Here is a 26,665-nt window from a genome sequence, read left to right as displayed (position 1 = left end):
CATACTGTAGAGTGGAACTCTGGGGGAACAACCTTCTTCAGTTCTTGATAGATGTGCTGTGAACTTTTTTTTCGTGGATGTCACTCTCAGTCTGCTAAGGTCTTTTCTAGGGATGTCCTGATCACACTTTTTTGGAACCGAGTCAGCCCAAGTCACCTAATTTTGAGATCGGCCGATTCCAAGTCCCGATCCGATACCTCGGCATTTTATTGAGGAAAAATAGTTTTTTTTAAATTTTATTTTATATATATCTTTTTTTAATTTTTAATTTTTACAAAAACTAAAACTAGGTAAAACATTTAACCCCCCTTTTTTGGCACATGATGAGTTACTCAAATGGCTATTATTGACCAGTATATACATTTTTCACAAGAGCTTTAAAACCTACTCTAGCCGTTTTAAAGGATGCTACATAACACAAATTGATGGGCTAACCTAATGTTGAAGAAGAAATACAGTATATATGTGCGTGAAACAAGCCAACTTCACAACCAACAAAAGGCTGCATTTGAAGAGAAAGCAAACAAAATGTATTTAATCTTACCATATCCTGACTTTGAGTCTGGACTCGCACCAGGCTACACTGCCAACCCGGGTGGGATTTGGCGACCCTGTGAAAGACGTTTGACCCTCCGCATTCGAGCTAAGCTAGGCCAGGCGAGGCGCCACCTCCCTTCGAAGGGCGTCCAGAGTCGCGGGCGCCACAGCTGGATCCGCGGGAATGGCATGAAGCACGCCCAGAGTCGCCAGGGTCTAATGGCAGCATCAGTGAAGTGCAAGCGCAGCAGCGGCTAAGCATGCAAGGCATCTACTGTATATCCTTTCCGCCACATGAAATGCTCACTTTGCACACAGTGCAAGTCGCTCCGTCCGCTTTTCACATTAAAGATGATAATAACTTATCATCTACTTCCAAATACCTCAGCGCTATTTTCCTTGTATAGCCCCGCCGAATTATACCAATAGGGTCACTGAAGCAAAGTGACGCTATGCCACATGCTAGGCTGTGTGCAAAAATGAAGTCTCACTCTGTGCCACCGCGCAATACCAGATCTAATAAAAAAGTTATTTAAAAAAAAACGTGTATATTTATCCGAGTATCGGGAGACAACGTTCGATTATGATCGAGTCAGCAACCACGTGATTGGGCCCGATTTCCGATCACATGACATGGGACATGCCTAATCTTTTTACCCCTTGTCCTTTTTACCTCTTGTCTCAAATACATGCTGCCACACAAATTATTCATCCATCCACAAGATGAAGACATATGAAAACTTCCCTCCTGGACTCTGCTGCACTTGTCCGCTGCCTGTTAGTGTTCACATTCCTCAGTTCTACCAAAGGCTTGACAATAATATCCCTCTCTAATCAATTTTTCTTTAAGAAATACTTGGAAATCTCCTCCGTCTTTGATCCATCAAGTTGACTACATTTGAGTTTGAAAGATTTTATTTTTTTGCAGGCTGGAGATTGAGATTGCATGTTAATTTTTCAACACCATCTTTTTGTTATCCCAATCCAGGATTGGTGCGGCATTTTCCTGGATGTTGACATTCCAGGTCTCTGAGTTTGCTGTTCTCTTCCTTCCCAGATGAGCCTCTCACCGGAGGAGACAACCGAAAGTGCTTCTTCCTAATCAAAGAAAAACAAAGAAAATTTGTATGAGCGGTGTGACTTTGTGTACAAAGGACACATCACACACTTGCATGTGTGCAGTGTGTGTGTCTTTTCTATTTATCACCACTTTTACATCATATCTTTAGTACATCTACAAAAGTACACTTAAGTTCTACTTTCCCCCAAAAAATGCACATTCACCTGTAGGACCCTTCTGCTCTTATTTGCTACAGCTTCTCATTTGGAAATTCTATTGTTTTGTGTTTTTGTATGACAAAATTAAAGTTAGTATTAATTATATCACCACTCTTCACTTTCAGAGTGGTGTGTGCCACAATCATACTGTTCTTAACTTCCAAGTGAATCTTAAAAAATATTAAAAAGGAATACATTTTAGGGCACTGAGATAAAGATGCACATAATTTAATCAAACTACTAGTTATTGTTTTAAAATGCTTTAAAGTGTATGCGACACCTCAGGATGCATTTTAATATTCTTTTGAACAATTTAATATACACGACAAAATGAGCGGCTCATTGAATCAAAACATATTAACCGAGTATTTCATGATTTTTAAATATCCCACACAAAATCTGCCCAGTGGCGCGCCTCCCAGCAGCTGAATGGGACATGACATCAGCAACCCACGGTGTCCCTGCTGGCTGGCTGTTTTTTTTCTCCACCTGAATTTGTACAACGCGTCTCGTTGCCTTGCCAGTTTTTGTTCAAACTGACGGGAGGATGGTGTGAGAGCCTGTTTTATCTCCCGAGAGATATGGTTTTATGCAAAAAAGATGGAGAGCCGGAACGGCCCCTGCTGCAGATTTAAAGATGTTCAGAAAAAAGAACGAAACGGGTAACAAGTTCAACTAAAATATGTTAACTCACACACACAAGCCGACTATTTATAGTTGGCAACGTCTACTAGTCATCAATTCTTAATCCGGATTTATTATTTATATCCCATTTGAGCAGCAAACAATTTTCTATGTCACTCTGTTGGATGAATATGTCATGGTTTGCGAAATTCACAAAAATATCTCTTTTTTTTATGAAGCTGTTTCATCACAAAGTTACCAAAACAGTCACTAAATCAGATTATCTGTACTTGTATTCTTTCTTGAAAATGCTTTTACGCTGATTTTGTCTCATGTCTCATACATTTTAAGGGTTTAAAAATTCATTTTACAAATACTTTTCCAAATTCAATATTGACATAACGGTGTTGCAAAAAACTTCTGCAGTGTCCGACAATTCTATTTCTCTCCTAAACAGTCACCACTTTTATTGCCACTTTCTTCCTCTGTCCCTCAACTGAGAGCGAGAGACATGTTTATCCACATTGCATTTGCATATATCAATCAAACGACATGAATGAATAAAGTTTTATCTTGGTCAGAACTGGAATGACACATAAACAATACAGTTAGACATTACAGCTTAGGCGTAAATGTAGGTGTAAATGGACTGTGTTGACGTTATGGTTACGGCATATTGTTTGTTAAAGGTAACGTTACTAAAAATTGACAGCAGCAAAAAAATATGTAAGATAATATTGACAAACTTTACCTTATCATCGAAAGATGTCGGCTCTGTGACCATCCCACTGAGGAGGAAGTGTAAGCGGAGTCGTGCGAGCAGACACCGCGTGCCTTCCGTCGGAATGAGACGTCCAATGGACATGTAAATTTTGAATGACAAGTCTGACATCCAATTGACATATTTTAAATGCATGATGTCATAAAACACTTTTTCAATAACTTTCATTTCAAATAACTCATTAGATGTTGAAGCTGAATGCAGATGTCTGCTAAACGTAAAATTGTAAAAAAAATCAAAATATGGACACTTTTTTTTCACAGGGCAGCGACGATATGTAAAGGTTTTTGTGCCATTTTCAAAAAATTTTAATGTGCCGCACTCCAATGTGCAAGTACACTAAAGTGGCCCGGCTGCGAGGGCCCTTCTTAAGTGCTTGCAGATGTAGTTAAAAGTGTTTCTTTTTTACTTGAATAAATATGTCTTAAATACTCACTTCTTTCTCAATTTCAGCCAATGTTTTGATTGTGATGCCAATGAGATCCATATGCTGCAACTGAACAGGAAGATAATGTTTATTGAACAGGTCAGACAAGTCATCCAGTATTATGATCTAATAATGCAATGTAATCACAGCACACAAAAATAGTTGTACACCAGAGCTAGCTGTTAGAACAAATGTACATAAGTTATCCCATATTAACTCTTACAGTATTGCAAAGCATTTATGAAAAGCATTTATTCAGTATTATGACCTTGTTTTAATTAATGTAAGTTGGAGTTGTCTGTGAAAAGAGCAAAGCTTCGTGGGATGCTACTGCAGCTGCAGGGCTGGAACTGTGCCTTATCTTAGTTTGCGGCTGAAACACTTTGCGAATGAACTGTTGAACTGTTGAAACCTTCAGCGCTGAAGAAAAACACTGTATTATTATCTGTATAATGATTCATATCCTTGAAGGATGCTGCTGTGTGTTCCCCCTCCCCTTTAGAGGAAGCAACCGCTATGTAACTAGTGAATACTAGGGGTGAGACAAAAAAACGATTCGACCGGTAATCATTCGTCAAGGATAGTCATAAGGACCCTATCGTAGCAGACTCCTCAATCAATACAAAATCTGCCGGGAATCCATAGATACATTGCTTGTAAAGTTGTGGACCGGATATTGCGTGGCTATGAATCGGTTGCGTGTGAGGCTTTATGGTTTTCATCTTTTATAACATGAGCAAGAGCTCTGCGCCGTGCTCTACTTGTTTTGTTTATATTTCAGTAGCGCCATTATTCAAGCTACTAAACCCCGGCTGTGCTCCCAAGATAAGAGGGCAAAGTCCTTCAATGCCATTTTACAAAAGGAACGAAGCCTCCTCCACATCGCCATCCTGCAAATCCGCACAGAGTGCAAGCAGAATATGAGCCGGGGAGTTGCCCAGGCGTGCTGCCGCGTTATACAAACTAGTGAGCAGGTCGTCCATCACGCGACATTGAGGGACAGGGCACCTCACAGACTGTCTGAGGGCTTCCTCAAGGGAGACAATGAGAGATGCCACAGTGGGTTCCATATTAGATATCCGACCTAAACCGACAACCCACATGGATGCCAGGGCACAGCCGTCCACCGGGAGCCGAGAGTGGCACTCTTGCCGTGTCACTACAGCAGGAATGAAGGTCCACCACATAGTGTTGAGATGCAGGGACCAAAAAGAAGGCGAGGAATGATTTACTGGAGAGAGGCCACATTCAGGGGGAGGCTGAGAAAGGTCAGATGGATCCAACCGTAATCGCCGGAAGCACTAAGCAAAACAGTATGCACCAAAACTACTCCAGATGAACCAAGTACAGAGGGAGGAGAGGCAGAGACAAGAGAGCCCGTTTGCGAAGTCGCAGAAGCGCACGCAGTCTCTGAGTCCTGGAAAAATTATCCTTAGGCCACAATAGAGACAACATCATCATCATCATCATCATCATCAACCTGGGTGAGCACCGGCAAAGGTGCAGCGGGCAACGCCACCTCAGAGGTGGAAGGGAGCCAGCCTCCCCACTGAGAAGCCTGCATTTCCTTTAAGGCAGCCTCCAAACGGTTCCCCTTCAAGGTAAGCCGAGGATCAGACCAATACTTTTTTCTCTGCGAGGCAGAAGCGAGATTGGTCCTACGCTTTAATCTGTCCCCACGAGGGGTGGTGGTAGCCCGACGATGAATGACCCTGGTCAACATCGACAAAAGACTGAGGCGCAACGCTGACAGTAGCAGGTGACAGGCGGACAAGCGTCAGCGCCGGCTACACTGCAACAATTAAGGCAGTGGTCAATGCAGCCCACATTGAGTAAGAAGGATCAGCCACAAACCTTACAGAAAATGGCGTCCTCCATAACAGACAAAGAGTAGAAGTCACAACCCGATGCGCAGCGGAAAAGCATATGAAGAGGTGACAGGCTAACGGCCGGGAGAGGAGGCGGCAACCGCCCCCTTTAGGGTTCAACAAAGCAGCCGCTGCCAAGATGGCAGCCGGATGGCAGCGGCTGCGTATTGGTGTGTGACACTATGAGCTAGGAGAGGTTACGAGGTACAATACCATCGCTAGCAAAAGTTCATCAAAGCAGCCGCCGGTAAGATGGCAACAGATGCTGATACAACACAATATGCACCGTCAAACTAGTGTTGTTCCGATACCGATACCAGTATCGGGAGAGGCCCTGATACTGCATTAAAACGGTGGTATCAGCATTGGCAAGTACTAACAAGTAACATGCCATATACCATTATTTCCGACGCTAATATAGGACTTTGGATGCAGAATCTTGTGTATTGCTTGTGCAAGACATTCAGTGATGTGTGACGTGTTCACTGCATGCCGAGCCAAGATATCCTATTGGCCCTTGAATGCTCTGAGCCAATGGCAGGGCAGCTTTTTCATGTTGGAAAAAACAAACAAACCCGGTATCGGTATGGTATCGGCATCGGCCGATAATGCAAAACGGAATTGGTATCGGGGGGCAAAAAACGGTATTGGAACAATACAACGTCAAATGTGAAGAGGCACCCGCAATGAGGCGCCGTAATCTTGAAGAACGGGGAACCCCAGTGTCCACAGAATCACAAACAGGCGAGCTGCCAGTGAAAACAGCAGTGGCCGTGTCAAAATATTTCAACTACACAGGTAACAAAACGTGAAGAAAACACACAGCACGGTTACAGCCAAGGAGGGCAGAGGAAACCATTCCACAGCCCCAATTGACACGATCACAGGCCACCAGCAACGGACAAGAAGAACAGCAGTATGCAAAGCAAGAGAAAGTCAAACACACAAGAAGGTTTGAGAGACTGTTTTCTGGGTTCCATTCCCTATAATACACATGGCATACGTCACTCGCAGGACTGGACTACGTCTCCTTTAAGTATGCATTCTCGTCTGCACATGTACAAAGGCACTTTCCGCGCTGTTCTGCACTGCCACTTAGTGGTCGATGAGGGACGAAATTGAAAAGGTCTTCGTAAATTTAAGAAAATACTTTCTTTCATGTGAACAGTAAATCTCAAGAGAACAGCAAGCTAAAAAAAAAAAAAACATTTACACCTACCCGTCGGTGTTATTTGTCCATTTTCTGGCATTTTTATGTTTTTCTTTTTCATCAAAGAAAAAGCATTTGGAAAAAATACACTAGGGACCTGACATTTCACCAGGATTGCTAAAAAATGTAGAAGTTCAAAATGGCGCCATGCTGCAATTTATAATTATTGCAAACAGGAGGGAGAGATTCACTCGAAATTCTTGTAATAATGTCAGATTTTGGCTCATTGACTCCCGTTTTAAATCACAGTTTTTGATATGCTGTAAACCTGATGTGTTATAATGCATTTTCCGTGATTACTGTTGCAATTGCAATTTGTGTGTTGAGTTTTAACACCCAAAAATCCACTAGGTGGCGCCATAGGCTAATAAATGAATTTGCTTGTGCAAAGCTCGCTGCAGATTGGTCAAAATGAATGTGATAAAATAGGTTGGCATTACAAAAAAGTTTGGTGTTGATGTGTCTGAGCTCACTTTCAGTCTATTTGAGAATGCGTATTTGCAGGTGTGCACAAGAAATTACAAAGGTACTGCCCACAAATGCAAAAAAAATTTCAACTTTTACTGGTTGGGTGTTGGAACTTCTTTACTCTTATTGGTTCTGGGCATTTTTGAGGTCGTTCTCGCGATGATCACTACTTTGCATGTCTTTCACCACAACTGGTAGCAGTGGCTAGAAAGATGGTATTGGAGGACGTGATTCGGCTCGTTTTAGAAAGTACCAATTCCGAAGAAGAATTTTATTCTGACGCTAGTTCGGAGAGCTCGGAAAAGGTTGAAGAGTCTACTCTTGGACTTTGAATGCCAGAGAAGGAAGAGGATGATGACGATGAATACGGAGATGAGCATGACGAGGTGTGGGAAGTGGACGCAGATGATCGCGAAGGTGAGAGCGAGGAGGGTGGGGGGTGGTGTTGGGGGGGGGCGCCGATGAACACGACGAGGAGGCAGATGATGATGAAAATGACGGCGATCAGGGCAAAGAAATTAGTGAGTGTCTCTCAAAAAATTAAAAACTATTATGGTCTCCTACTCACGAAGTGGCCACACATTATTTCCCCCATCCCCTTCCTAATACCGGGGCAACCCTCTACGCAGTAGCCAGTATCAGCAGCCCTGAAACTGCGTTAGATTTGTTTTCCAACTAGGGCATCATACAGCGAACCATAAGAAAAGCTTCAAGCGGCTTGAGGAACTAGGTAAGGCTCTAATTTGGCCTGAAATTTTGAAACGGGAAGCAAAGCCTTCTGCCGAAGGCTTGGTGGAGCAGGTGGAGCATGCAGAGCAGTGTGCTGGACCCCCGTCTAAGTGCAAACAATGTGGCCTTTGCACAAAGCCACTTCGGGCTTCAAACGTTTTGCGCAAAATGTGGAACTTACATTTGCAAAAAACACATAAAGACCCATTGCATGAAATGTTAAATGGGGAAAAAAAAGTAGTTCTGGTGTTTAGTTAGTAGTAGTTCTTCGTTTCAGTAACTGGTGTTTCATGTTCATGAATTCTGCATATTTGTTCTTAAGTGTTACTCATAAATTCTGTCATCAAAATCAGTTATTGTGACTTTGACCTTCTTATTCTAAAGAAAAAAATATCTTGTTACGTCTTATTGACTTATTCAAGGATCTAATTATGTCATATGAAATATTTTACTTTGATTTATATCTATCCATAATATATATATACAGCATAGTTAGTTTTGCTGTTAGCATAATGTATAGATAGGTCTGATGCCACTGAACATTTTGCGCGGTTGAAAGTGAAAAAAAGTTTTCATAAATTATCACACTTCAAAGGAAAAGCCTGATTTGGGACAAAATTACAAGAATTTTATGCAGAAAAATGCCATTGTGTAAAAACTGGGCATGCATAAAAAAAATCTATTGTTATGATTTATGGACTTGTTTGAGCCTCTAACTATGTCAAATGAAATATTCAAATTAGTATTTTATTTTATATATATATACATATATATATACAGCATAGTTAGTCTTGCTATTAGCATAATACTGCTATTATTGTACATAGGGGGAATTAAAAAAATAAAAATAAAAACTATATATATTTAGATAGGTCTGATGCCACTGAACATTTTGAGCGGCTGAAAGTAAAAAAAATATTCATAAATGACTAAGTTATCACACTTTAAGGGTTATATATATATATATATATATATATATATATATATACAGCATAGTTATTAAAAAAATATTTGCCATTGTGTAAAAACTGGGCATGCATAAAAAATTCTATTGTTATGACTTATGGACTTGTTTAAGCCTCTAACTGTCATATGAAATATTCAAATTAGACTTTTATTTTATATATATATATATATATATATATATATATATATATATACAGTATATATACATACAGCATAGTTATTATTGCTATTAGCATAATAATGCTATTATTGTTCATAAGGGGCATTAAAAAAAAACTATATATGTATAGATAAGTTTGATGCTACTGAACATTTTGAGCGGTTAAAGTGACATTTTTTTTCAAGTTATCACACTTCAAAGGAAAAAACTGATTTGGGCAAAATTACAAGAATTTTGTGTTATTCAGAAAACTGCCATTGTGTGAAAACTGGGCATGCATAAAAAATTATATTGTTATGATTTATGGACTTATTCAAGCCTCTAAATATGTCATATGAAATATTCTAAGCAGACTTTTATTTTACATATATGTATATATATATATATATATATATATATATATATATATATATATATATATATATATATATATATATATACAGCATAGTTAATTTACTGCTATTATTCTCCATAAAGGGCATAAAAAAATACATATATTTTTCTAACTATATCTGGAGTTTGCTCCAGAGTCCCAATTATTCTCTTCATTGTCATTGTTCATATCCTCTTCCAACTGTCATTTTTTGCGAGATTTCACTCCAAGTTGGGATCAGAATTTATCGCGCTACGTGCACATGCCTGTTCTTGAAAAACTGCACAAAGAACCAAAATAACACTAATACAATTATTTAGCATCGGTTCTTGTATTACTGCTTAATTTTGTTCTTTATGTTGTTTATAGTAAAGAACTTTGCTTCTATTTTTGTTATTTGTAATATTAATTTATGTTATTACTTATACTTTATTAATGTTATATCTTGATTTTTTTTACTCCATCCTTTCTGGCTCATGTGTTATGAATTCATTTTCATTTAATTTTATTATTTGTCAGAAAATCTGACTGATTTTAATTAATGAAAAATTACTGTTAAAGTGAATGTTATTTTTTATTATTTTATTGTCAAATAAATTTATATTTATTACCACAAACAACAGAACAACAGTACCAAAAATTGGTATTGTTTAGTACCGGTATTGATACCCCAGCACCGACAATTGGAACCAAACCGGTTCAAATGAGAATGGTACCCATCCCTACTTAAATGCAGCACGTGGTGTTTTTCCACGGTCCAATAAATGTAGCAGAGACGTTCACATTTTCGCAAACAGTTTTTCTTGAGGCCATAAAATCTTGTACATTAAAACTCACCATCCCATAACCCTTAGGCTGCACTTGGCACCAGCACACCCTAGGCCGCAGTTCAATGATCGAATTTGTAGTCGTGTCATCGGGTTTGCGGCCGCATGTTTTGCACACTTGGGTGAAGAGAGGGGCAGAGCTGTCAACTGATCACCACCTGGTGGTCTGTTGGCTCCGATGGTGGGGCAAGATGCCGGTCAGACCTGGCAGACCCAAACGCAGAGTTTGCTGGGAACTTCTAGCGGAATCTCCTGTCGGAAAGAGTTTCAATGCCCACCTCCGGCAGAACTTCTGTCTTGTCTCGGGGGAGGCGGGGGGTTGAGTCCGAGTGGGGGCCATGTTCTTCGCCTCCGTTGCCGAGGCGGCTGATTGAAGCTGTGGCCGTAAGGTGGTCAGTGCCTGTCGTGCCAGCAATCCTCGAACTCGCTGGTGTCCACCAGAAGGGATGCGGTCAAGCTGAAGGAGTCCTATCGGGCCTTTTTGGCCTGTGGGACAGCTGACAGATACCGGCTGGCCAAGCGGAATGCAACTTTGGTGGTCGCTGAGGAAAAAACTCTGACATGGCAGGAGTTCTGTGTGGACATGGAAAACGACTTCTGGACGGCTTCGAAGAAATTCTGGTCCACCATCCAGCGTCTCAGGAGAGGAAAGCAGTGCACCATTAACACTGTGTATAGTGGAGATAAGATAAGATACACCTTTATTTATCCCACAGTGGAGAAATTTACAGCGTTACCAGCAGCAATACACATCATCACACATCATATATAAATAATATGTATCACAAAAAATACTTATGCAGCCTATAGATAAATAAAAACCGAGAAACACAATACAGTGTAGTGCAAATAGATGGCATCATCATCACATTTGTTACATTTGAAACTAAAACATCACATCACACCACATCAATGGTCTACCAAGAGTACAGCTGATGGTTAAGTCTAACAGCAGTGGGTAGGAAGGACCTTCGGTACCTTTCCTTGTTACAGCGTGGGTGAAGAAGCCTAGCACTAATGGTGCTCTCCATGGCTCGAACAGTCCTGCACAGGGGGTGGAGGTGTTAACCCGGATAGATGACAGCTTTGTCACCATTCTCCTGTTGCCTACCACCTCTACCGTTTCAAGACTGGAGCCTGGAACAGAGCCTGCCTTCTTCACCAAACCACACCGTAAAATAAGACCGAGGCCACCACAGTCATAGAAGGTCCTTAATAAGTCCTTCCGCACCCCGAAGGTCCAGGTTCCAGGCACCAGTCCAGGTTCCTAAAGTACTTGTAAGAGTCCACTATCTCAATGTCTATTCAGTAGATGTTCACCAAAAGGGGGTGGGTTAAATTACCTTTATTCAGGCGAAAATCCACCACCAGCTCCTTAGTTTTTTCTGCATTAATTCGGAGGCGATTTTCCTCACACCAGGCCACAAAGTTCTTGTTCAGTTCTTGGTACGCTGTCTCATCTCCATTGTTGATGAGACCAAAGATGGCAGAGTCATCCGAGAACTTTTGCAGGTGACAGTTCGTCGTGTGGTATGAGAAGTCGGCTGTGTAAATGGTGAACAGTAGAGGCGCTAGAACAGTCCATTGAGGCGCCCCCATACTGCAGATCATCGTATCAGACACACGGCCGCTCGTCTTCACATACTGCAGCCTATTGGTGAGAAAGTTCAGAACCCATGATGTTAGCTGGTGGGACACCCCATTGAGCTCCAGTTTACCCCTCAGGAGATCTGGCTTGATGGTATCAAAAGCACTGGAGAAATCATAGAACATGATTCTCACAGTACTTCCGGGCCTCTCCAGATGGGAAAGGGATCTCTGGACGAGAAAGATGACGGTGTCCTAAATCCAATTCCCTGCTGGTAGGCAAATTGTTGTGGGTCTGCCAAAGTACTCACGGGGGGGCGCAGGTGGTGGAGGACCAGTCTCTCCAGGGTCTTTGCCAGGTGGGATGTCAGGGCTAGTGGTCGGTAGTGGTTGAAGTCACTAGGCCGAGATGACTTGGGCACCCGGTACCACGCAAGATGTCTTCCGCAGCAGTGGCACCTTTTTCAGCCTCAAGCTCATGTTGAAAATATGCTCCACAATAACACACAGTTGCCTTGCGCAAGATTTGAGGAGCCTTGAGCTTAAGCTATTCGGACCAGTAGCCTTCTTGACCTTGAGCCTTGACAGTTTTCTTTCAACCTGTGCTGTAGAGCAGGCCACACTGGATACAGAGAGGGTCCTCTCAGTAAGTGGGGGAGGAAGTTGCAGCAGAGTTGGTTAAGTCGGGAGGGTGTTTGATAGATGGTCAAACCGATTAAAAAAACTATTTAAGTCATTCACCCACTCCTGATCCTTGTCCCACACAGGTCTGAGGTTACTGTGTCCAGATATTGTTTTCAAACTCCTCCAGACGCTGCTGACATCATTGGGCTGCAGTTGTTCTTCCATCCTTCTCCTGTAGCTACTCTTCCCCTCTCTGATCTTCCTCCTTAGTTGCCTCTGCACCATCCTCATCCGCTCCCTGTCCCCCAATTTAAAAGCAGATCTCTTTTTTTAGGAGCATTTTTATAGCAAGAGTGATCCACGGTTTATTGTTCACAAACTGTCTTACAGTCTTAACAGGAATGGTAGCGTTAACACAAAAGTTAATGTAGTCCGTCACACAGCTGGTTAGATGGCCAATGTCCTCCCCGTGGTCATCACAGAACACATCCCACATTGTGGAGTCAAAACAGTCTTTCAATGTCTCTACAGCCTCCTCAGACCACATCTTCCTTGTTTAGGTGGTGGCTGGTTGTCTGTGTACTAAAGGCTTGTACACAGGGAGAACATAAACAAGATCATGGTCGGATCTCCCCAGAGGAGGTCGAGGTGAGGATGTGTACGACTCCTTGATGTTGGCATTAAAGAGATCAAGGGTCTTATTTCCTCTGGTGTGGCAGGTGACATATTGGCTGAAAGTTGGCAATGTAGAGGAGGGAGAGGCATGGTTAAAGTCACCTGCTATCGAGAGGAGGGCTTGTGGATGCTATGTTTGTAGCCTGCTCACAACCGAGTGGAGAGTTGCGCTGGCAGTGTTAGCATTTGCAGAGCGGGGAACATACGCTACGATTGCAATGACATGGGAGAATATGGCCACAGACTAATGGCCAGCTGTTCAATGTCCCTACTGCAGAGTTTGTTCTTGCAATGTAACATACAACAATCACAAACACAACGGAGCTGCTGTAACAAGCAGCCACTCGGGTGAAGAAAAAAAAAAAACTTGACTCGGAACATCGTGAGTCGGTGGGGAGAATACTTCGCAGACCTCAATTCCACCGACACGTCTTCCTTTGAGGAAGCAGAATTGTAAGAGTCTGGGGACTCTGAGGTAGGCTCTCCTATCTCTGGGGTCGAAGTCACTGAGCTGGTTGGAAAGCTCCTCGGTGGCGAGGTCCCGGGGGTGGATGAGATCTGCCCAGAGTTCCTAAAGGCTCTAGATGTGTTGGGGCTGTCGTGGTTGACATACCTCTACAACGTCGCATGGACATTGGGGACAGTGCCTCTGGATTGGCAGACCGGGGTAGCGGTCCCTCTTTTTAAGAAGGTGGACCGGAGAGTGTGCTCCAATTATAGAGGGATCACACTCCTCAGCCTTCCTGGTAAGGTCTATTCAGGGTTGCTGGAGAGGAGGGTCTGTCAGGAAGTTGAATCTCGGATTCAGGGGCGAGCAGTGTGGTTTTTGTCCCGGCCGTGGAACAGTGGACCAGCTCTACACCCTCGGCAGGGTCCTCGAGGGTGCATAGGAGTTTGCCCAACCAGTCTACATGTGTTTTGTAGATTTGGAGGAGTTCGACTGTGTCTCTTGGGGAGTCCTGTGGGGGGTGTTTTGGGAGTACGGGGTACCAAGCCCCCTGATACGGGCTGTTCGGTCCCTGTACAACCGGTGTCAGAGTTTGGTCCGCATTGCCGGCAGTAAGTCGGATTTATCCCCAGCGAGGGTTGGACTATGCCAAGGCTGCCCTTTGTCACTGATTCTGTTCATAACTTTTATGAACAGAATTTCTAGGCGCAGCCGAAGCGTTGAGGGGGTCCTGTTTGGCGGCTTCAGCATTGCATCTCTGCTTTTTGCAGATGATGTGGTCCTGTTGGCACCGCCACCAGCCCAACCTCCCATCCTTTTATTTTATATTTTTTAAACAGTGCTTTTATTTAAATCGTTTTAAAATTGTACGTGTCCTTGATTGTTAAGAAAGGCGCCTATAAAAATAATACATGATTATTATTATTATTATTATCATCATCAAGCCGTGATCTCCAACTCTCACTGGAGCTGTTCGTAGCAGAGTATGAAGCGGTTTGGATGAAGATCAGCACCTCCAAATCAGAGACCATAGTCTTTAATCGGAAAAGGGTGGCATGCCATCTCTGGGTCGGGGATGAGATCCTGCCCCAAGTGGAGTTCAAGTATCTTGGGGTCTTGTTCCCGAGTAAAGGCAGGATGGAGCGGCAGCTCGACAGGCGGATTGGTGCAGCATATGCAGTGATGCGGACTCTGTACAGGTCCGTTGTGGTGAAGAAGGAGCTGAGCCAAAAGGCAAAGCTCTCGATTTACCGGTCGATCTACGTTCCTACCCTCACCTATGGTCACGAGCTGTGGGTCGTGACCGAAAGAACAAGATCCCGGGTACAAGAGGCCGAAATAAGTTTCCTCTGCAGGGTATCCGGCTCTCCCTTAGAGATAGAGTGAGAAGATCGGTGATCCGGGAGGGACTCTAGCCGCTACTCCTCCACGTTGAGAGGAGCCAGTTGAGGTGGCTCGGGCATCTGGTTCGGAGGCCTCCTGGACGCCTCCCTGGAGAAGTGTTCCGGGCATGTCCGACCGTAGGGAGGCCCCGGAGACAACCCAGGACACGCTGGAGAGACTATGTCTTTCGGCTGGCCCAGGAATGATTTGGGAAGCCGGAGGAGCTTGTTGAAGTGGCAGGGGAGAGGGAAGTCTGAGTTTTATACCTAAAGCTGTTGCCCCTGCGACCCGACCCCGGATAAGCGGTAGTAAATGGATGGATGGATTCTGAATTTAAGCCTTTTCTAATAGCCTTTCCTGTAAAATACAACCATTAAACACAGCACAATCAAAACAGACTCAACTCTACAGGCATCTTACGCACATTCTTCTCATAGAAACAACTGTCAAAACTTCAGCAGTATTGGTCTTCAGCAGCATTGGTTTGCACAGCCCCATGGAAGTACCGTATTTTTACAACTGTAAGGCGCACTTAAAAGTCATAAATGTTCTCAAAAATCGACCCCTAATAGTGAGGTGCGACTTTTGTGTACACCGAGTTCCAAAAACTGTAAATGTTGTGCAATTTTGGTCAGCACTCCACTTGACTGTCTGTGTGGAAGCATTTCTGCCGACATATTGCTTATATATAGGAAATCCGGCCCTGGTTGAGGACTGGCAGGCATTAGAACCCGAAAGACTCAACTGAAAGATGACGCGAGTCTTTCGGTTTCTCATGCTTGCCAGTCTTCAACCAGGGCCGGATTTCCTGTATAAAAGATAAAACTGGACATCTTGATGCTCTCCACTTTTGCTTTATGAAACTGCTAAAGCGAGTTACGCCACAATTTGTGAATGGATCGTTCAAGCTTGGACTAAACGTGTCTGCTTGCACTAATCGAGCTTTCGCAAAAGCCGGCATCATTTCTGATGAGCCGCACGGGGTCGAGACCGACAATACAGCAATGATGAGAGGGAACGTGGCGTGTTTTGGTGGAGAACTAGCCCAGTTGTTCGTTTCAGATACAGGAGATGAGGAGTTTGAGGAATTTGTGGATGAGGATTGATCAAAAGTGATGGGAGGGCAAAGATGACAGCTTCTCAGAATGCCTCACAAAAATACGTAGTTTCCCTTTAATGCATGCATGTTCCATAATACAATACAGTTGTTTGTGTTGTTTGCATCAGAGTTTGCAATAGTGTTTCATCTCTTTAATTTTCTTATTAACTATTAGTTTTGTTGCATGCAGAACATAAAATTAATCTATATGCCGATGACATCTTACTTTATTTAAAAAAGCCGGCTACTTCGCTAGGGGAAGTATTTAATTTAATAACTAAATTCTCACAGTTATCAGATTATTCTATTAACTGGACAAAATCAACACTTCTACCTATTACAGAAAATTTATGGTAACCTGCAAGCCAGGACCCACACTACTCATTTCCTATAGGTAATTTAAAATACTTAGGCATAAAAATCTCACCTAAATTAACTGATTTAATTCATTTAAACTTTTCTCCACTTCTGGATAACATTTATAGTGACTTGGAGCGCTGAAATAATCTTCCTATTTCTCTAATAGGACGAATAGCCACCATTAAAATGAAAGTTTTACCCAAAATAAACTATTTTTTCTCAATGATTCCATTTAAACCTACGGCTAAATGTTTCCAGTTGTTGGACTCAGCCGTAACAAAATTTTACTGGAATAAAAAAAAAGCAAAGATTAGTCTATCTACTCTTCAGAAAAGTAAATCCAAAGGTGGTCTAGAGGCACCAAATTTTATGTACTACTATATAGCTAACCAGCTACAATATATCGTTCTATGGGCACAACCCAACAGAGACACTAACTGTTGGTTGGAACTAGAACAGAAGGATTGTAATAACCTCAGACTTCGAGATCTACTCTTTATTACAACATCGATTAAGCGTCATAATTGTTTTAAAAACCCAATGATTTCCGCCACCCTGACTGCCTGGTGAAAGACACTAGAAATTACAAAAGCCGAAGTGGAGCCCTGGGGGCTTTCTCCCCTATGCCATAACCCCGACTTTCAACTTAACAAGCAATCGTTTTATTTAGGTGTGTGGTAGCAGAAAGGAATTAAACATCTCCACCTCTCTTCTCAGATAATATGTTTATATCATATACATCCTTGCTCCAAAAATACAATATAAAAAACGGAAATTTTTTACATTATCTACAAGTTAAAAATATGATAAAGAAAAAAATTCCAACACTTCGGGGTACGCTCCAACCGCCTGTTTTAGCTAAAGATATTAACAAGCTTTCTCCGACAACAACAAAAAAACTTTCAAAAATATATAAGTTACTTTCATATACTGATAAAATGTCTTTACCCATCTCGAAATGGGAGACAGACTTGTCTATAGCACCGGAACCTGACTTTTGGATTCAAGTTTGTGAAAACGCATTTAAAATGACAAAACACACAAATTTACAACTTATCCAATATAAAATTATTCACAGAACATACATTACTCAATATATGATGAAGAAAATGGGACTCTCAGACTCCGACATTTGTCTCCAATGCTTACAAAACACATACAGACACTTATGTTCATGCTTTATGGTTATGTACTCCGGTTATGTATTTCTGGACTAAAGTCTTAGAAAAACTTTCCGCTATTTTGGACTGTAGGATACCTTTATCTCCAAACTTGTGTTTGCTAGGTGACCTAACAACAACTGACTTACCACATAAACAATTTCAATCTACACTTGTAGCCCTTACTATCGCTAAAAAAACAATTCTTGTTAACTGGAAAAATAAACAAACTCTGAATATCGACCAATGGTCTAACCAACCTCCTCATAAATCACATTTTAATGGAAAAAATATCTGCCTCAAATAAAAACCAAATATCAAAATTTATAGAAACATGGTCTACGTATATAGAATTTTTAAACCTAATTCTGGTTACTTAATTCTGTCTGTTAGCGAGAGCCACTACATTGTGATAACTTACATTGATGTTTCTGCATTTGGCAATTTATTATTATATTATATTATTAGTATGGGATTTTTTTTAATGGACTTTAGGTGAACTGATGAATACACACATGCTCGCACGCATGCACGCACGCACACACACACACACACGCACATACAAAAAAAAATATATATATATATATATATATATATATATATATATATATGTGTGTATATGTATATATATATGTATATATATTAAAAAAAAAAAACATTTATTAAATTTTTTTAATTTATTTGTTTTTTTAAAAAAAGAGAGAGCAATGATGATGTCAAATCGAATGAACAATACTGAGCTCTCCTGGAAAAAGAAAAAAAGAAAAAAAAAAACGTTTTGTTGCATGTGCATATGTGAGTGATGTACCGTAACTGAATAGAGATGGTAAACCTGCGCCTCATGTTACTTCTGCAACCCAGTGGTGATTGTTGCCATTCCTGAAGTAAAATGCCTGTGCTTTATTCTGTTCTTGTGACTCACTATCACCACAATGAAGTAATGCACAGTGACTTGGAGTAACCCTTAATATAATTACTTTGGAAATAGTAATAAATTATAGATAGCTAGTTAGAAAAAAAAGTAGTCATTTCGGAGTAATGTGGTAATGCGTTACCACCACCACTGGTTAAAGGGTCCAATTCTGCTTTCATTTTCTTACAAACTGTCTCACATTTTACTCAAGAACCTTGTGATACATTGTAGAATTCATGACAGAGTATGATGGTGAGCTGGCGAGGTCCTCCAAAAACATTACACTTCCACCTCCATGCTTCACAGTTGGTATGAGTTCATTTTCCTGGAACATTGTATTGTGCCAAACCTTCCTCCAAATAATTAAATTTTAGATTAATCGGTCAAAAGAACATAATTCCAAAGTCCTGGTCTTTGTCTATGTTCTCTCTGGCCAACTTAAGTCTGGCCTTAATGTTTTTGCTTAGTCACCTCCTTGCTGTTAGAATAATTGTACAAACCCAATTCCCCAAAAGTTGGGACACTATACAAATTGTGAATGAAAACTGAATGCAATTATGTGGAAGTGCCAAATGTTTATATTTTAATCAGAATAGAACATAAAGAACAGGTTTAAACTGAGAAAATGTATCATTTTAAGGGAAAACTATGTTGATTTTGAATTCCATGGAGTCAAAAAATCCAAGGCCATTTTCACCACTGTGACATCCCCTCTTCTTACAACAGTGCAAACGTCTGGGGATTGAGGACTCAAGTTAAGTAATAGGAATGCTGTCCCATCCTTGACTAACACGCCTCTCTCTAACTGTTCAACTGTTTTGGGCTTCCTTTGTTGCACCTTCCCCTTTCTGATGCGCCAAATGTGCTCTATAAGTGAAAGAAGTGGACTGCAGGCCAGCCATTTCAATACCTGGATCCTTTTCCTACACAGCCATGATGTTGTAATTGGTGCCGCATGTGGTCTGGCATTATCGTGTTGAGAAATGCAAGATTTTCTCTGAAAGTGATGATGCCTGAATGGGAGCATATGTTGTTCTCGAATCTGAATATACCTTTCTGCATTGTTGATGCCTTTCCAGATGTGTAAGCTGCCCATGCCACACGCACTCATGCAACCCTATACGATCATAAATGCAGGCTTATAAACTATTCTGATAACAACTTGGGTTGTCCTTGTCCTCTTTAGTCAGTATGATATAGCGCCCCAGTTTTCCACAAATAACTTCAAATTGTGATTCGTCTGACCACAAAACAGGTTTCCACTTTGCCACACTCTATTTTAAATGACCCCTGGCCCAGAGAAACGCTTGTGCTTCTTGGTCTGCTTTAGAAATGGCTTCTTCATTGTACTGTAGAGTTTCATCTGGCAACGGCGGCTGGCACGGTGGATTGTGTTCACCCACAATGTTTTCTGAAAGTATTGCTGATCCCTTTCTGAGATTGTCCTTACAGTAAGCATTCCTGTTTGCGGTGAGTGCCGTTTAAGGGCCCGAACATCATGGGCATCCAGTATGATTTTTCGGCCTTGACCCTTACACACAGAGATTGTTCCAGATTCTCTGAATCTTTGGCTGACGTTATGCACTGTAGATGATGATTACTTCAACCTTTTAGCAATTTTTCGCTGGTTTAACACCTTTCTGATATTTCTCCACTATTTTTCTGCGCAACATTGGAGGAATTGGTGATTCTCCACCCAGCTTTACTTCCGAGAGACACTGCCACTCCCAAAAGCTTTTTTTAATACGACAATCAAGTTGCCAATGGACCATTAATTAACTAATTGGACAATTAGTGGTAACTGGTCTTCCAGCTGTTGTTGTTTTGTTTTTTTGTGCAATTGACTTTCCCAGCCTCTTATTGCTACCTGTCCCAACTTTTTTGAGATTTGTTGGCACCATGAAATTTACAATCAACATATTTTTCCTTAAAATGATACATTTTTCTCAGTTTAAATTTTTGACCTGTCATCTATGTTCTATTCTGAACAAAATATTGAAATTTGGCAGTTCCACATAATTGCATTCAGTTTTTCTTCAATTTGTAGTGTCCCAACTTGCTACCTGTCCCAACTTTTTTTTAGATTTGTTGGCACCATGAAATTTACAATCAACATATTTTTCCCTTAAAATTATACATTTTCTCAATTTAAACTTTTGACCTGTCTTCTATGTTCCATTCTGAACAAAATATTGAAATTTGTCAGTTCCACATAATTGCATTAATATTTTATTCACAATTTGTAGTGTCCCAACTTTTTGGGAATTGGGTTTGTATATAAGTTATCCCATATTTACTCTTATAATATTGTAAAGCATTTATTCAGCGGTATAACGTTTGAATCATGTGAGTTGGAGTTATCTGTGAAGAGAGCAGAGCCCCGTGGGAAGGATGCTTTATCACAAGATAGCGGCTAAAAAACTTTGCGTATGAATTGTTGAACTTTGACTGTTGAAACCTTCAGCGCTGAAGAAACACACGTCTGTATTATTATCTGCACTATGACTCATATCTGTGATGGTTGCTGCTGTGTGTTCCCCCTCCCCTTTAAAGCAGCAACATTTGTGTAACTAGAGAACATCCTATTAAAAAGAGAGGACTCCGTGGAGTGTGCTTTCAGAGCGGGTAGGAGATTGTAATCTGTGCACATCTCAGTCTATTCTCATCGAGAGTAAAAATAATCTAAGTCTCTTGTCTTCCTTCTTTGTCTGTTAGTCGCCAGAGCCTGTAGTTGTCCCAGGAATAACATTTTAGGTGTTTTGAAGACTTCTGTTAGCATCTCGCGAACTGCTCTCCGGGTGAACTTGCTTTGATGACCAGACTTGGGCACGCTGGCAATTAATTTTTATGTCTTCCACTTGTATACAATTTTTTCTGAGCAGTGGAATAACCGATTTTAAAATGTTTTGAGATATTTTAAAATCCCTTACTAGACTTTCAAACTACAAAAATCTTCTTTCTGAAGAGCAGGGCATTCTCACCTGGTGTTCACTCTCATGTCAACGGTCAGGAGTACACCAAACTGCATGTCTGAAATTTAATTGGGTGTATTGCCTTCAAAATATTAACAATTGTGTTGTTTGGTGTTCTAATTTCTTACTTATTACTTATATATTTGTTTACATTTGTTGAAAAAATAGTTGCTGTACTGGTACGGAAAAGGATTTTAAAAACTTACTTCTGATGAGGCACATGCAAACTTCTCAGAGATCATGAAGGGCACTCCATCCATTGCTGAAAGACACAGATAAATAAATTCCATATATGACAGGTTCAGGCAAAAGGGCCCTCATGTCAAAAAATTAAAATTGAGATATTCATATCATAGTATAATACATGGGCGTACCTCAAAAATTGACAAGTTACAACAATTTTAATGTTGACAGGTTGAAATCCCTAGTTTTGAGAAAAAAGAGTTTAACGTTTTGGTCCATGCATCTTTCAAATGCCTAGAGCAACAAATACCTTAGGAAAAAGATATTGACATGACATTTTAAGGAACTGGTGACTGGAAAGTCGATTCCAATAGCAGATAGGGACATCATCCAAGATTTGAACCCTTTAAAACATAAGGAAGTTTGACCTTTCTACAGAGTAAATCAGCCTCAAACTTGAAGACCACATTAAGCTTACAATCCGTCTTCTGAGGCATCAGTCAAAGTTTGGTTATTTTATGGTTGCTCCAAGAAAGTTTATTGATTGATGTTATGTCTCCAATGCATTTAGTCACATAAAGAAAATTAAAATGTTATGATGGTTCAACAGTGACCCACCCCGCCTTCCCTTCGCTGCACACACAAACACACACACGCACAAGTACAGGCCAAAAGTTTAGACAAACATCATTCAATGTGTTAATTGCTTTATTGTCATTACTAATTTACATTGTAGATTCTCACTGAAGGCATCAAAACCATTTCAGGTGATGACTCTTGAAGCTCATTGAGGGAATGCCAAGAGTGTGCAAAAAAACCCTGAGAGCGCCAAGAGCCGAATGGACACCGTCTTGTCAGTTGGAGTGACCCCAAGCCACTTGATCTTTAGACGTGAGGCGTACTTTACTCAGCAACACCAGAAAATAGCTCTTAACTCTTTTACTGCCAAAGACGTTAAATGACGTTCTGCAAAAACCTACGGAGGAGCGCCAAAGACGTCCTCACATTTTTTTTTTTTTTTTTTTTGAAACGGGTGCTGTGAAGGCTTGCGGAGCTGTCCTGAAAGTTTCAAGCAGGTCTCGTGAGCCTAATGACTATTTTTGGCCCCTAGAGGGCAGCGATGACTCTCTTTTGACAAGATCGGGTGGGCGTCAGTAGTATAAAAGGCAAGGCGGGGCGAGAGCGAGAGCGTCGAGGAGGAGATGAGAATTGAGGAGAAACAAAAAATGGCGACCGATGGTAAGAAGTAGCTCACGCTTGATCGTTTTTTTCAAAAAGGAGAAGCATCAACCAGTGCTAAAGTGCACGTTTATGACGACGGGGATGATGATGGTGACAACAAGGTTGACGCCGAAGCTGCAGCGTTGACGCGGCGGCAGCTTCGATCACGTCCTAAGGCCTCAGAGGCTAGCGGTGCTAGCGCCGGAAAACGTCGTGCACGACCGAGCACTTCTGCACGCGAGGACGTTAAATCGGACGACGATGATGATGGTGACAACGAGGTTGATGCCGAAGTTGCAGCGTACACGCGGCGGCAGCTTCGACCACGTTTTAAGGCCTCAGAGGCTAGCGGTGCTAGCGCCGGAAAACGTGGTGCACGACCGAGCACTTCTCCGCACGAGGACGTTGATTCAGACGACGACGAAGAGTATCTGAGTCCGATGGATATTCTTCGGAGGAGTGGGTACAATCTGACCACGGAGAAAGTGATTCGGACAGTCTTTTATCCGCAGAAGACTGCGAAGGTAAGCACAAACTTGCTATGAGATACTTTTCCGGCACGCTGCTAGACCTCGTGTAACGTGAATGTGCATTCATAGATCGCGGATCGTGCTCACAGCGACGTCCCACTGCAAAGACGACAAAGAGAGGTATAAAAAAAAGTGTTTTCAATACACCGCAACAACAAAAGAAAACGGTCTTTCGATATTACTGTAATTGTATATATTTCTTTCAGCTGCAGCTCAGAGTGACACTCCTCAGAGTGAGCAAAATAAAGGTCCATCGACCAGTGGATCCCAGAAAAAAGGTAAACACATATATATATATATATATATATATATAGCATCACACTGATCTAAAATGAATATTATATGATATTGAAATGTATATTTGCAGATCCCAAAAATTCTGGCTGGCATGAAGCAGGCTGGCAGCCAAACTCATTCCCCTTTACTGCGGAGCCAGGACCGAGAGGTGCCGCAGCAGAGCTGAATTCGACCCGGCCAGTTGACTTCCTGCAACTCTTCATCACGGACGAGCTTCTGCAGCACATTGCTGATCAGACAAACTTATATGCACGCCAGTCTATGCAAAAACGGGCTGAAAGTCTGCCACACTGCAGGAGTCATGCTTGGAAGCCAGTGTCTGTGTCCGAACTCAAAACTTTTTTTGCACTGCAATTTCTTACTGAGTATATAAACAAGCCCAGTATAGAAATGTATTGGACTCAGGACGAAATAGAGACGACACCATTTTTCAGTCGCGCGATGCCTCGAAACCGCTTCCAGCTCATCTGGAGTTTCCTGCACTTCAACGTCAACGAGACACACAGTTCAGACGACAAACTATTTAAAATTCGTCCTGTGTTCAATCACGTTGTAAGCAAATTCAAGGAACTGTTTCAACCGGGCAGGAATATCTGCATTGATGAGGGAATGATGAGTTTCCAGGGACATCTTTCGTTCAAGGTGTAGAACCCCCAAAAGCCGATCAAATATGGTATCAAATCGTACATTTTGTGTGACTCCCAAACCGGGTATTGTTTTAATATGCAACCCCATGTTGGTATTAGTTGTTCTCTCCCTGACACAGTGTTCAACTTACTGGATCGTCTGCCAGGAAATGGGTACACACTATTTATGGACAATTTTTATAATTCGATTGCTTTGTGTGAACGTCTCCTGGCAGCACGTACCAATGTTTGTGGAACGCTGAGGAAAAACAGGGGTGAACCCAGTGAGATCACATGCCTAACCAACACTGGCCTTGGGGTGGGGGGGAAACTGGTAAGGCACAACACGAATGTTTTGATTGTGGCATGGCAGGACAAACGTTTGTTGAGGATGGTGACAACGTTTCATGAAGATGAAATGCGGACAGTGGAGGTGTGGCGGAAGGCACAAAAAAAAAAAAGTGCCTTTCCAAAAACCCATTTGTGTTGTGGACTACAATTCCAAGATGAATGGAGTGGACAAGATGGATCAAAACATCTCATACCACCCATTCACACGTAAAACTTTGAAGTGGCACAAAAAGTTTGTTGCATATATGTTCCAGATATGCATGTTCAATGCATACATATTGCACGAAGCAAAAAATCCTGGGAAGTGTCAACATTTTTTGGAGTTCATCCAGCAGGTGGTGAGAGGGTGGCTGTTGCCACAAGACCAGGAGGAAGTTGGGATGGAAGGACATGAAGCCAGACAAAACACCAGGTCACCACATAATGATCCTGAAAGCCGACTTGATGGCAACATGGCCAAACACACGCTGCAACACATTCCTGCTACTCCCCGGAAAAAAAAGCCAGCAAGAAAGTGTAGGGTCTGCACACGAAAGGGCATTCGCAGTGAAACAAACCTGTGGTGCAAATCCTGCTGCATCCCCTTGCACCCAGGGGAGTGTTTCCCTGTATACCACACAAAAAGAAAAATTGTGGAGTTCAAACTCCACACAATTGTAAATAGTCACACATGCACACTTTTGTAAATACTTTGTCAAATTGTTACGCTGTTCTGTAAATAAACTGTTATTTTGCAAACTAAAAACACTTTTTCATTGTTGGTGGTGGTGTATTACAGAAGTAAAGCACTATTTAGGTGTTTGTGGCATCATTTATGGACAAAAAGAAGTGTAGAATTCACTGGAGTGCATGAAATAACATTGTTTCACAAAAAGCTCTTTTTCTCCGTTTTTTGTTTCAAAACAGAGCATTTCGGTGAAACTAACCTATTTTCTATTGTTGATTGCTGAAGAACGGAATAAGGTAGAAACAAGTAGTATGTGTGTTTCCATAGTCCAAACACAACATTTTCTGTGGACCTTGAAAGATCAGTCAAAATGCTTAAATCGGCTGGCACTGGGGACAACCCGTTTTTGAAAACGTCTGGCAGTCAAAGAGTTAAGTGTAATATTCCATAGTCGTGCTCTTGGCTTGCTTGCAGCAGAGTGCCAGCGGCTCTGGTTTGCAGTAAAGCTTTGTCACTTTAATATCAATTCACATCCGAGAACTTAACAAAATAAAAGCATTCAACGTTGTTCAAAGGAGTCACTATAACACAGAGGTGGACATCGAGGGCCGGAGTCCTGCAGGTTTTGCATGTTGCCCTTCTCTCCAACACAGCTGATATATGATCAGCTCATCAGCAAGCTCTGCATAAGCCTGATAACGCTCCTGTTGATTGGAATCAACTTGTTTTTTTTGTTGGTTTGTTTTTCCGAGAGAGAGCTCAGTATTGTTCATTCGGTAATCTTACCGATTCGACATGTCATCATCATTGCGGTCTCTCTTCCCTCTTTTCTTTTTTTTGTGTGTGCATATGTGCGTGCGTGTGAGTGTGTGCTCATTAATTCACCTAAAACCTATAACAAATCCCATACCGTTCACCTAAACCGAATACTTCAGAATCCAGCTAGAATCGTGAGGTTGCCAGGAGACCCGAGGAAGAATCAAAGAAAAGTGAACTCCAGCACCGACCAGACATCACCAACTACCCACCGGTTTACCAACCAGAATCTTTCACCAACCCCAGAAACATCTAAATTCCAACAAATTTGGGAGACCTCAAGAGACCAAAGGAAAGACTGAGGGAAGGAAGGAAGGAAAGATGAAGAAGAGTGAGATCCACAGACATCAGCCTCCACTGATTCAACGACTAGAGGAAGAAGCAGATGGTGTTTGAATTTCGGTAGATGCTGGGTTTTTTTTCAATTTATTTGAAAATGGCATAATGAACTTTTACATATTATGGATAGTTTTTTTTTTTGCCAGGTGTGATGAGTGAGCAAAGC

General features: G+C 41.6%; 1 protein-coding gene across 11 annotated transcripts in view; it reads right to left on the bottom strand.

Moving 5' to 3' along the window:
• The window catches only part of LOC144034208 (multivesicular body subunit 12B-like), a 102,681-nt gene that overhangs the window by 2,954 nt on the left and 73,062 nt on the right, over positions 1–26,665 (bottom strand). For 4 of the 11 annotated variants that reach the window (XM_077542804.1, XM_077542797.1, XM_077542796.1 and 1 more), the window contains 4 exons: positions 21,676–21,731; positions 3,657–3,716; positions 3,191–3,324; positions 1,435–1,635 (listed from right to left, as the gene is read on the bottom strand). In XM_077542804.1, coding sequence (XP_077398930.1) covers positions 1,512–1,635; positions 3,191–3,324; positions 3,657–3,716; positions 21,676–21,731 — 374 coding nt within the window. In that variant the 3' untranslated portion in view covers positions 1,435–1,511. Of the gene's footprint in view, positions 1–1,434; positions 1,636–3,190; positions 3,325–3,656; positions 3,717–10,812; positions 10,917–21,478; positions 21,528–21,675; positions 21,732–26,665 lie in introns of those variants that run through there. The other 7 variants (XM_077542798.1, XM_077542799.1, XM_077542800.1 and 4 more) reach the window with 7 other exon arrangements.

The sequence above is a fragment of the Vanacampus margaritifer genome, chromosome 14 (assembly GCF_051991255.1).
Source record: "Vanacampus margaritifer isolate UIUO_Vmar chromosome 14, RoL_Vmar_1.0, whole genome shotgun sequence".
Taxonomy (NCBI): domain Eukaryota; kingdom Metazoa; phylum Chordata; class Actinopteri; order Syngnathiformes; family Syngnathidae; genus Vanacampus; species Vanacampus margaritifer.
The sequence above is the reverse complement of the archived record's forward strand: the minus strand, read 5'-3'. Positions and strand labels throughout refer to the sequence as shown.